The sequence below is a fragment of the Saccostrea echinata genome, unplaced genomic scaffold (assembly GCF_033153115.1).
Source record: "Saccostrea echinata isolate AGI-Se365-2 ecotype Australia unplaced genomic scaffold, CSIRO_AGI_Sech_v1 ptg000028l, whole genome shotgun sequence".
In the NCBI taxonomy this organism is placed as follows: domain Eukaryota; kingdom Metazoa; phylum Mollusca; class Bivalvia; order Ostreida; family Ostreidae; genus Saccostrea; species Saccostrea echinata.
In genome coordinates this window covers 3,564,167-3,577,510 of record NW_026889777.1, presented here as the reverse complement: position 1 = coordinate 3,577,510, position 13,344 = coordinate 3,564,167, and the positions used below count along the sequence as shown (strand labels likewise).

Here is a 13,344-nt window from a genome sequence, read left to right as displayed (position 1 = left end):
TTTGCAATCTCTGCGATTTTCTGAATCAAATCTTTCAAAGATTTGAAATCGTCATGACCGAATATTTTAGAAAAAAAGTTTGAAAAGAACATTTGTTTATATAGAGGAAAAGATTTTAATATGTGTATATTGTTCATCTCTTAATCTATTAGAAAAATGGTACTTTTTCGAGTGGTTTTAATAAAGATGCTTTTAAAGTCTATTTATTAAGAGTGGTCCTTGCTTAACATTACAAAAGAAATGAAACAAAATGTCAAAATTAATAGTTATAAATATATTAACCTGATTATCTGTAAAATTATTGTTAATTCATTGTCAAATGAGGTCTTCAACTATCTTCCCTTAGATAAAGACTATTATGAGTGTGTATGATCTCAGATTTCAGCCGGAAAAACTCTATACTATGTCGACATCCTCAGCTATCTTCCTTCAATTACAGTCTATTTTCAATGTACGCGATTTGAGATTTCAAAAGTTCAACCGGAAAAAATGTATCATATGACATTCACACTTACGGTAAGGAGCATAAATTACAATAAACAAGGTCGATAAGTATTAAGACATTTCAAACATAACATAACTGCGGCTTTCTTCATAGTTAAATGATTTGATTTTTTTAAAAACATTTATCATTATGTTACCTCTACAACATTTATTAACCTTGTTGCTGGTGTGTAACATTTATGCTGCATTGCCAGTGGATGGTCAAAAGATTAAAAGAGGTAAGTTCTATCAAACACATCGTTCAATTTTGATTTAGAATATGAAATATCATCATGTTCAATATTCAACCAAAAATATAGATTGAGAGCAGTGCAAATACGAGCCAATGAAAATATCAGAGGTTGGATCAGGTGTCATTGGAAAATAAGGATCCCCTTTAGACCAGTCAAGTCCACCGTGAGCCCTTTGTCTTGTTCAGATAAAGGAAGCAAACAGTGGACAAATTAATATGAAATAATGATCTAACAATCTGTATTAAAAACGTAAGTCAGTATCAACCCAACATGCTGTATTTGCAGACAAGGTTATTGTTTCGACCATAGAATTTGCGAAATGTTGATAATAAACAAGATTGCTGATACCCTTGTAACATCAACTAATTTATCAGAAGCCTGCTTCGATTTAAAACTTCACGCATTGAAATTGCTTTTACTACCAAATGAACTGAAACACACTGACACCAAAGCAGGTGATAATCAGTAAAAAGGGAAGTTGATGATAATAAAGTTGCACATCAAGTTAATCAAACCGAAGCACATTGACACCAGTGTAGATGATATTCATTAACAAGAGAAGTTGATGATAAAAAAGTTGCACACATCAAGTTAATCATAAAGTTTATTTGTAAGTTGACCATTAATATCTTTTTCCATTAAAACATCCAAATATGAATATGAATTTAATATACTTGCGAATTGTCCTGCAATTTTTTTTGTTTATTATTTGGAGATGTATCATTTAAGACATCTTAATTGTACTGTAAAATTTCTCTTCGGCTACCATAAATATAAATGTACAAAATCATGCATATTTTTGAAAATCTACATTGTTATATTTTTTGGACTCATCATTTCCAGTGCATAGTGGAACATTTTGCCTGCAGTGTATAAAGCTACCTTAAAAGTCTATTATTTACTTAATGTTACATGAGGAAATTCAATTAAATGCATAAAACATCTGATTACTTATAAAAAGCCAGTTAAGTTATTGTCACGTGAAATTCATCGAGATCCTCAACTATCTTCCTTCAATTACAGTCTATTTTCAATGTGTATGATTTCGGATTTCAAAAGTTCAACCGGAAAATGTATCATATGACATTCACACTTACAGTAAGGAGCATGAAAAAAATAAGAAGGTCAAAACGTACATAGGTAAAAGGCTGACATAAATGTGGCCGTTGCAACTATTAAGGGACCCAGGCCCAGTTTCCTGATCAAATGTTTCTCAATCTGCTTTTCTATAGAATGGAGCAGAGAAAGTAGGACTATTTGTGAAATGGTAAATCTTTTTTTCAAAATACTGTCCTACATTGAAAGAACAGAAGTCAAGGGAATTTAAATGTTTAAAAATATGTTAAAGATCCCTTATTTATTTCAAACCTGTATCTGACATTCTTTTGATAAGTTAATCTTTGATTTCCCCGACGTAAACAAGTTCACAAATAGTGCATTCAATTTCACAGACTACTGCAAAATTCATAACTAGGACATCCATCAGAGAATTAATCATTGAAGTATATTGGTTCCTCAATTGAGATCCTATGTTCACTAATGATATACACCAAACAAGTTGATACAATTAAATAAGAGAAAATCTATCACAGGATTTCAAAACTCAAAAATAAATATGCTATGTTCACCTATTCTTAACAGCCCCAAAATGGAAACCCAATTCTAGACCATACAATGGAGATAAAAAGATTGCCACAACATCAGGAAGTGACATTAGAATGAGCTGTCCAGCATACGGGTATCCTAAACCAATAGTAATATGGTACAAAGAGGATAGCCTGTTTGGTGCTAGCCAGAGGCCAAAGGTACGAGATTACGAATTACAGTATAATTTTACTCTGCTTTGTTTCTGGGCATGGGTAAAGGATTAGATTTTAAACACTGCCATTTAAGCTGCAGAAAACTTTGAAAAAAAAAAAAATCCTACAATACGTTAACAGGTTAATATTCACAAATACGAGGGTTGTTCGGGAAAAAAAACGTGGACAAAGTTGTCATTGAAAATTAATGCGTCCGATAAGCTGGAATTTTCAGCAAACATTATTTATTATAAAATCTCAGTACATCTTAATTTTTTGATAAAATATAGACAAAAATAATTTTTTATAGAGGATGTTGAAGTAAAAATTATAAGTTTTTGAAGTCAATATCGATTTTGTCAACATTTGAAAATTTCAAGGCGTATAATTTTTCCGCGTCAAAAAAAGATTACGTGTTTAGTTGAATATAGTGAGAGCACTGCTCTTACTATAACTTACTGTCCAACTTACTAATACAAATCTTCAAAAGTTCCCATAAGTTTGCGAGATTGGTCCCTCGCCTGTTTATAGAGGACGAAAGGACAATTTATTAAATGCATCAAATTTTCGAATTATAAGTGAGGGTCATTCAATTTTTTAAAGCAAAGACGAACCGTGAGGTTGTTATAGACACCTTGACGTTAACATTGGTGGCGATACCACACATAACATATTTTGTTGATTTGAGCAAACATCTATTTGAAATTTATTATTCATATTGATGAAAAATGCATTAAAGATTAGTGCAAATTTTAGAAGGCAATGATGATTATTTTTCATTCTGGCAAACTTTTGAACAATTTTACGGATCAGCACTCGTATTATTGTAATAAAGTACTGCTTTTTCCTAATGAGGAGTAGGGATCAAAGTTTGATTCCTTTAAACTATAATCAGTAGGTACAGTCAATCTTAATTTAAACGGGACTAAGCGAGCGCTCTACCGACTGAGCTCAAGTGACGGCAACATCTTTCAATTAAAAAATGGGGATAAGACATCTTGGTTGAATATAATTTTACAGGAAAGAAAAATGCTATTCTCATATTGATTTTTATAAGGTTAAAGTAAGGCCAAAACTAGAGTGGTCAAAATGTACAAAATACAAAATTTTGCAAATTATGATCCGCCATAGCATTCACATCCAGAAACATGAACTTATATATACTAGTACTTCTTCGTTACTCTTAATTTTCAAGTAAATTCTTATTTGTACTTCATTAGTAGTTAGGTTGCTTTAAAGGGGCATATATGGCAAAAATGTGCAGTGTAACGCAGATCGGTTTGAAAAACTGAATTGTGACTACTATAAATAGATGATCAGTTAAAAATTCTAATAGTCTTAAATATCACTATTCAGGGTTCTAATCTTTTATGTTTTTATTTTGTATATCAATGTCTGTTACTGTGTTATTTGACACATTTCAGACAAAGATCAGACGCTTTTCCCTGGATTTTAATGATGTACAGACATCAGACAGTGGGAAATACAAATGTGTGGTCCAAAATTCAGAGGGCAGCCTAGAATTCACGTTCTTTGTGGATGTTAAACGTAAGCGTATATTTGTTTTCGTTAGATCAGAATGTATAATTTACTATCTTAAATTTGATTTTTTTTTCCATAACTGACAGCGATTAAGCAAAAGATTATCATAAAGAAGATTTTATATTTGAGAAACAGGACATAAAATTTGCTTCCGTTTCTTAATATGATATATATCAGTCTATTTACAATCCCGTATTTAGCAATCCCGTGGCCACTAGAGTTGGAGGAGCCACTGAATGCCACAGTGATGGAGGGAGAGAGGGTGGTGTTCCGATGCCGCGCCTTGAATGACCCAGATGCCACCACTGAGTGGATGAAGCGGGACACTGACGGTGATTCTGCAAGTGGATTCGATACAAATGTATGTGTGTACTTAACCATATCACCGCACTACTCAATATTTAAATAAATATAAATAATAAATAATATATATGTTCCTATAATAATAAATGTAAATAAATAAACTACGTGACAAATAAATTGCAGAGTAACACCAGTATTAGAAACTATTAATCTGGGAATTGTCTACAGCTTTTGAGATTGTATACTTAAATGATTTTCCTTGAAGCTGTTCTGTAGCTTTTGTAAAGATACAAAATCTTTTTAAAATATTATTTTCATACTGTGGGCAAGTAGTGTCTTTAGAGTCTCTAATAAATTTGAGACCTAACTTCTATCAATGGTCCATCATCTGATTTTGCACTTTCTTTAGATAATTTTCTAGGGCGTCTTTTGTTCCCTGCTTCCGCGAAAGAGCGGGGGCTTGAATCTCATTTGTCGGTCTATCTGGCGTCGGTCTAGCTGTCCATTCATCTGTCTGTCACTCACAAAACTTAAAACTTGGTCAAACCTTTGAATGAGGGAAGATAGGGCTTTCATATTTCACATCTGCATATATGTGACAAGACCTTTCAGAATGAATAATTATTTTTCACCTAATTACTTTAAAACTTTGACCTCCTTTTCAGAATTTTTAACTTAAGTAATAACTTTTGAATGAGAGAAGATAGGGTTTTTATATTTCACATGTGCATTACGTAAGAAAAGACCTTTTTGAATATACTTTGATATTAGACCTCATGGTCTTGACCTTGAATTATGATTCTAAAAAATTCTTAAGTAACGAAAAAGGTGAATATAACAGTGATCGATCTCAAAGACATCTATAAACAATACACATCTGTGGAAACTCCCGAGGTGGAATCAGGTCGGTAGGAGGAGTAAGCATCACCTGTTGACCGGTCACACCGCCCTATGTATTGATCAGGCAGACGGAACATTCAGTAGTCAAATTCAGTATGAAAACAAAGACCTAACAATTGGTATGAATTACGTCATCCAAAATACAATGATAGGTTATACGAGTATTTGCTTACATGATCATTATAACAACCATAGAATTTACGAAATGTTGATTTTAAACGAGGTTGTTGAAATTCCTGTAATATCAACTTATCTGTCAGTAGCCTACCTCGGTTTAAAAATTGATCGTCCTTGGAGCATGCCCTTGAGTATCGAATAACTTAGGAGATGTAAACACCAGATGCAGGTTATAGCGGGATATTATTACATAAAGAAGGGAAGTTGATGATGGAAAACAATTTAGTTGTTTTAGTTGTTAGTTGGCCATTATCCTTTATAGTCAGTAAAACATCCAAATATGAAACAGATGTGGCAGACTCTGTGGTGTCTTTTATTTCAAGTTCACCGTGATATATCGAGTCGACATCTGAATGGAAGTAATTTATTATTTAATAATACATGTATGCAATACCCGTGACAATACCTTTCTGATTGTACTATTGTTTTTGATTCTAACGTTGATCATTGATCTACTCTTCAAATATCTTAACCTTGGCCGAAGCTTTTGTACCTGAAAAGATAGGCTTTCACATTTTACCTGTGCATTACCTGTATCAAGGTCTTTCCAAGTGTACTGTGAATTTTTACATTATGACCTTGAAGTTTGACCTACTTTAAAAAAAGTACCTAGTTGTTAAGTTTCCCCTGAAGATATTACTTTAAAAATATATAATTTTTTAGCATGATGAACAGACAACACAGTTCTCATATGCTAATTGGTTCATTGAACCTCAACAAACAAAACCCCTAGAGCGGGGGACCACAATTCTCTGAATTTACTTCTTATCATTTAATTTTGATATCCTTTTTTGCATTCTTTCTTTTTTTAATTTTAGAATTTTCTAAGCAGTGGACCAGAAATGGTTATTGAAAATGCTAGGACAGAAGACGCTGGAAAATACACATGTCTGGTAGGGAATTTGTTTGGGATAAAGTACGCTAATGTCTGGCTGACAGTTAGGCATACCACCACCACATCATCAGCTTCTACAAACCCCACTAACAAAAAATCAAAAACTACCACCTTAACAACTACAGAGCAACCAACAACTTCAAGTCCTGTGATATCATATTCATTTTTAACAGGTATCATAAGTGAAAAAGGTTTTGATGTACTATTCACTGTATTAGCATAAAATCCTAGATTTCTTATTTCACAACTGTTGAAAACTACGGAAAATTAATTGTTTTTTTTTTCAAGTAAGTGATCATTCGGTGTATCATTTAGATGTGTATTCATATATTCTTTCTTCATTTTTTCATGCAAGAAATAGCACGGAATTGTTTGCACAAGTTATATAACCTGAGAGAATGATTTGTTACATATAATAAGCATGTTTTGAATTTCCCACAGAGTGCTTTTTCTCGAACTTTTTCCTTCAAATGAAATGTAGCGCTCGCTTCGTGATCGGGAGGTCGTGAGTTCGAATCTCGGCCGCGACTGACCTAAGTCAATAAAAAATGGGTAGCAGCTGTTCCTTCGCCATGCGCTCGGCACTTTGAAGTGAAAGTTGCGGGTCCTTCGGATGAGAGGCCCCGTGTCACGATAGGCGTTGGCACGATAAAGATCCCTCACTGCTCAATGGCCCTGAGTGCCGAGTAAAGGTCAAAATTTGAAGCCCTTCACCGGTATATGGTGACGTCTCTATATGAGTGAAAAATTTCTCGAATGGGACGTAAAACAACATAAAATCAATCAATCAAATGAAATGTAATAGATGAAGATAAGACAGTTTTGCTTTAGAATTGAGAGAAAGTTGTTTTGTTTGTATTTGTAAAAGACTGTAAGTAACCATTTAAGAAATATCTAGGCTACTAGCCAACATTTCGGTGGCGAGGCGATTTTATTGGCTAATCGAAAGGTCGCTCTGATCTGACCCTTCAAGGAATGTTTTTAGATGTTTGAGATGTTTCCATTCACACAAAATATATGATATTGTTTCCTCTTGGCAGGAAATTTCACCAAAAAGAATCAGACCGACAGAAACACTTCTCTCGCCTGCCAGAGTCTTCTAAAGATCAATGAGGAAAAAGTTAATCTGCAGAAAAGGACAGTGGACATTCTGGAGGAAATGCTTATTATACAAAAACAGAAATTGACACTTTTGCAAAAATCGCTTACATGCTAATCCACATACTTTTCTATACTTCATTATCTTTTTATGTACATAAATTTGTAGAGAAAGTGACGCAGCTTGAAGTGTAATAACCCTCTACTCTAAATTTCACCATTTTCTTAATTCCCAACATTGGCTTTCATCAACAACAATAGCGTTAGATTCAAATGGAAAATGAATTGATGTATGAAGCTTTGCTTACTTTTTCAGAAATGAATATTATGTCTAATCATGATATGAAGAAAATTTGAGACAGTGAATAGGAAGATCAATAATTTACATGTATTATCTCAACATAAAATTAAAAATATGAGATATAAAGGAAAATAATATTTAGTGTCATACATATTAAATTCATATTGTAAACATAATGAAGCGTTGCTTTTTAAAACTGAATATCACATTGTTATCTGTGTTGTAAAAAAACATCCATCTACAAGAGTTATCATTTCATCTACAAGAGTTATCTCTCTTCAAAATATTTTCAAAGGAAAAAAATGTACCAATAATGACAATTCTATATCTGGTACATGATAAATAACATTTTAAAAATTGTTAATTAATATATATATATATATATATATATATATATATATATATATATATATATATATATATATATATATATATATATATATATATATATATATATATATATATATATATATATATTAACAGTTTAAAGAACTGAGTTCAACATTTTTTAGTTCAAATATTATAACTAACTATCAAAAAATCGGCAAAAGAAAAAAGAAGTCAATATTTGTAACATAACTCAGCCTTGAATGAATTGACTACATAATGGTCCTCATTATTAAACTCTGGAAGGACAATTCCCTGGACAGCTTGCAATTATTTACTTGGGAAGTTATCTCTCTTATCAGAGGTCAATCCACCTTAAAGTAACCTGCTGTAATATTTTATTGTAGTTATTGTAATTGTACATGTAATAAACACATCCGTAGCCGTATCTTCGTATCCTTCTATGATACACCGTAGCTTCATCATTTTCACTGAACGCTAAGCCTTATTTCCATTGCTTTCTTGGATCATCCAAACTAGGTTACCTAGTAAATAATCAATGATTTTCAAAGTTTACTAACAATAGGAAGGGGTAGATCGATTGTTCTTTGTGCACAAAATCTACGAAACTTGATTCTCACAGAGAGTGATGACAACACATTATTATTTACAATCCTACATAGGAATCCTTATTCAAATCAAAATTCACATCATTCACGGATGATGTTTCTACCCTAATGTTTCGATACCTGTAGATAGTTAGTTGAATTTATTTACATTCGTGTACTTACTTACAAAGAGTAAGTACGTACTAAATCATATACTTCCTTTACGTAGTTGCTGCAGTGGTCCCTGTATTCCCCTTTTTTGTCGATGTCATCGAAGATAAAATTCTGTTGATATATGTTAAAGAGAATTGGGTCACACAATTACATAGGAGGTGCAGCTTTAATTTTGTTGATATATGAAGAATAATTTTGTTGACATATCAGCACCTAGTAATAAACAATTAATAATTGTACCTGAAAAGATAGGCTTTCATATTTTACCTGTGCATTACCTGTATCAAAGTATATATGTATATCATGTATACAGTGTCAGACCGACAGGAACAAGCAATACTGGGCTACAGGGACTTTCATTTTCGTCTTTCTGTGATTTGCATTTTATGATGCGTAATCTGTAAAATGTTAACATTTTTTGACAGAATACATTGTGGTTTCATACAATGATTCCAAATAATACAAAGTATCATTTACATCTTTTATAAATATGGAAATACATGTATCTTTTGTTCTGAAAGGGGGCATTCTAGCATTATTGTTTGATCTGCTCATGTAAAAACATACATCAGTTGATGGTGTTTCATTTTTGGTGCAGATAGCAAATATTTTGACACCCCTCCATTAGCTTTCTTCATTTTTCTGAACAGTGCTGTCGCGGGGGGGGGGGGGGGATATTCCCTCTCCACCAGTGCATTTATTAACTTTTATTTCATGAAATACACTCTTGCGTTTTTTGTTTAATCTTTAGTCTATAAAACTCCACTATAACCCCTTTCTAAATGTTACTAAAATTATGTCGGAAAAGTTGGTGAGAGAAGGCTAGAAAGTCTAGGTGCTTGGGATATGGAGTGATCCTTGACATGTGGTCAAGTTTTTAAAAGTTGATTTAGAAAAAGTTTCCTTTCTTTGTCAATTAACTTTGGTCTAAGACTGTTTTAAGTTTTCCTTATTCCAAATTTCAACTTGAGAACAGGAGACAGAAGGATGCAACTCTTAATTTGTTTGAACCTTAAATATCAAGCACAGAATGAAAACGAAGTAAATTTGCATTCTGAAAAACAAATCAAATTATATATCGTGAGCGTTTCATTTCAAGTTATGCCACTTTTCCAACGTTAGTTGATACAATGTATTTTTACTTTTGAAAAGTCTTTGTCTTGCATTATTAATGGAGGACTAATAGAAAATAAAAGGGGCGTAAGTTCTCTGAAATATGAAAATATATCTTCAGGGTAACATGCAAGTGTTTGTTTCAATTTTCCTTTAAATATTTAATCCAGTTGTGTATTTACAATACATTTGCGATTGATCTAAATATATCTGCCAATGTTTTGTCAATGATAAACGAATCAGTATAATCTGGTGTTATGCGTCGTGCATTTATATCCCAAATATCATCTCGGTGACTCACCTCTGAACTATTTCTTTGTGTCCTTCTTAAGTAAAATTTCGTCAGAAGGCATAGTTAATTTATCGACTTCTTTGTTAATAACTTATGATTTAATCTGTTTGTTATGCACAATTTTATTGGATAGAAAAAAAAAATCGTACATACAGTATAATTTATGCTGCCTACAACACTATGACTTACGTCAATAACGTATCAATCCGGCTGACGTTGGAATTAAGCTTTCTACAATTTGAAGGCATTTTGGAAAGGAAAAGTGATATAAAATTAAATTATAAGGAATAAATTAAACACTTACCCAAATTATACATGTAAAATCTGAGTTGGAACAGTTTACGCTTTTTGATCAAGCACGTATACTGTCTCAACCCTAGCTGCAGAACTGTAGCGTTATGGTTTTACATTTTAGTCTTTGACCATAAGGCTATATTACCAACCTGTGTATTTTTTTTCCACCTAACCCTTTATAGTCGTATCTACATACATCTCAGTGAGATATCGTCAGTGAGTCAAAATGGCTGTTGGAAGACAGAAAATTCATAAAAGTGAATTTATTGGTCTGTAGAGAAGACTATAAAGGTTAGGGGGTGGATAAAATATACAGGTTGTTAATAGAATATGTCTAGAATTAGGATAGAGAAATACATCCCCAACCGTGCGCAGAAAATCTTGCGCCGTAAATAGCACTTTATTTGCATTACGTGTACTGTCGCGTTATGGTCAAAGGCTAATATATAAAACCACAACTCTACAGTTCTGCAGCTATCCCAACCCAAGTTATACAGTATAACTTTAAAGCTATTAAATCCTTTCCTTTAGTAGTTAGATATCATGCTTTCCCCCAAAACAGGTTTGGAAGCATGATAATAAATTTGTATGGAATGAGGAAGACATCGAAGTTCTTTAAAAACTTTAAGAAAATTTAGATTAATTCTGCTTCAGTTTAAATATTCATAGAAGTCGATAAATGTGGATATTTTTATTCAGAGTAGTACAGTAGTTAAATTTTAACTATTTAAACTATAAATATGGGTAGAAAAAGAACATGGAATATTGTAGCATGCAGACATTCACATACTAACATTTAAGAAATTTAAAATGAACACGTTGTCATATGTAAAAATGGTTATTTTGTTGATGTGTGAAGTTTCAATCCATTCGATTTAATAGAAATCAATTTACTTAATTTTAAAATCTAAATGTTTGATTACCCCGGACCACACTAAACAACATCATAGCGTCATGAGGTTCTCAAAAATAACCTAACTATACATTTCACACAGTCTGGTCCAATATCTACTCATTAAAAAAAGTAAAAAATGTTCCAGTAGCATAATTTTATTTGTCAATGTTTTATTTTTTTTAAACGGTAACTGTGCTTTCACATGATCAGCAACTGTGAATTTAAGACCTTAATAACTAAAAGTTTTTGGACAGATTTTTACAGATAATCCGTTTCCTCACAGATCTTCCCTAGTCTGGAACAGAGTCCATATCATTCAAATACCGCCTGGGCCATTTACGCACACATGCACTACTCACTTTTCTTAGAGCATTTTAGAGTTTATTCTGAAGTTTTCCAGAGTACAACACAAAATTGTATCGTATTTATTGCTGCTCAGTGACGTTATACGACGTCACCTTTTAAGCTTTTTCATGAGGACTACTTATCTTCTGAAATTGATTTCTTTTCCACGAAGTAAACTATTGATTCATAATTTGGAATATGAAACGATATAACGAATCTTAAATTTGAGCGTCTAGATTTTTTTTTCGGTTTTGAGCCATTTTACAGAGAATATGACTACAGACATTATTTTGTGGATTGTTTGTAAATTACTAAATTTTGACCTGCTTCGCGATCCAATTTTCGCAGTTTTTAACTCAGAATAAGTTTGAAGTAAAACATCATATTTTAAAAGATTTTAATACAAATCATTAGAATTAATTGTTCAGAAATTTCTACCAAATTTTGATATAATATGACGTTAAGTAAAAAAGATATGACGGAAATCTCGAGAACTTTTCGAACAACCCTCTTACAGGTTTTGTATAGTGTTATGAAACTACGCAGAAATATCTCGTAAGTGATACAAGTGGTCTTTTTCTTTTAAGTGCGACTACAATGGCTCAAGTTGTTTATTTCCTTTTTTCGCAATAAAACATTAAGTTTCAAATTAGTTATGAATTAAGATCTTAAGTAAAATATATAATTGTCTCTAAAATATTTTTCTTTTCTATTTATTCCAGCTTACTTGAGATATAATCAGTTTATCACTTGACGTAGACGATAATGACTTAATGGAATATCTACATTCATTAAATTTTTTTAATAGCTAAAATCATGTTCAAGCTTTTCTACTTTTTCTTTGATTGCACTCTTCTATAGATATATCGTCAACCTCCCTAACTCCGTCACTACCCTAACTCCGCCACTTTCGGGAAATTCCGCGCTGTTTGTAGTGATTGTGACGTCATTCTTTGCATGCTGAAAATGTACAATCAAATGCTGAGAAATTATAACAGTTAAGTTAAAGAACGTCAAAAACAAATTACAAATACATTACGCTCTAATATCTATCATATTTCATGTGAAATCAGTAAAGTCCAGTCCCTTTTAATAATCTTCAATTGTTTGATATGTTGTGTAATCTGGCATGTTGTCTAGTACGGCCAATTTATTTGGAAGCAATAGTGGCCGGATTAGACAAGTTTTACTTTATATCATTCAGATATCTGTAATATCAGGTTAAAAATTTGTCATGTTTAAAAATCGAAAGTAATTATCTGTTAGCACTTAATCTTTTTTGGCACTCATAATCATGGATTTTCTTGAAACTTCTTGCATGCTGCCTTTATCTTGCAAATTTAGACTAATGATTATTTGCTAATGATTTTTCAGTCCATGGCTAAGGGCCTAAAAATGAAAAAAAAATTTAGCTATTTTGATTCCATAGCGTGCAAGGACAAAGGATACAGATGAAATATATGACTTTTTTTCAACTCCGAGAATGGGCATCCACATATTTTCACTATTTTCAAAGGAAGTGGAAGAGGCAGTGAAGCGAGTAA

The 13,344-nt window shown here is 32.3% G+C and overlaps 1 protein-coding gene across 1 annotated transcript; it reads left to right on the top strand.

Moving 5' to 3' along the window:
- The first annotated feature begins 626 nt into the window (after positions 1-626).
- Positions 627-7,928, top strand: LOC133193634 (fibroblast growth factor receptor 4-like). Its single transcript, XM_061329590.1, has 6 exons — positions 627-722; positions 2,379-2,542; positions 3,961-4,084; positions 4,279-4,439; positions 6,277-6,526; positions 7,394-7,928. Exons 1-6 carry the CDS (start codon positions 635-637, stop codon positions 7,567-7,569), a joined length of 963 nt encoding a protein of 320 aa, XP_061185574.1. The 5' UTR covers positions 627-634; the 3' UTR covers positions 7,570-7,928.
- Positions 7,929-13,344: the final 5,416 nt, after the last annotated feature.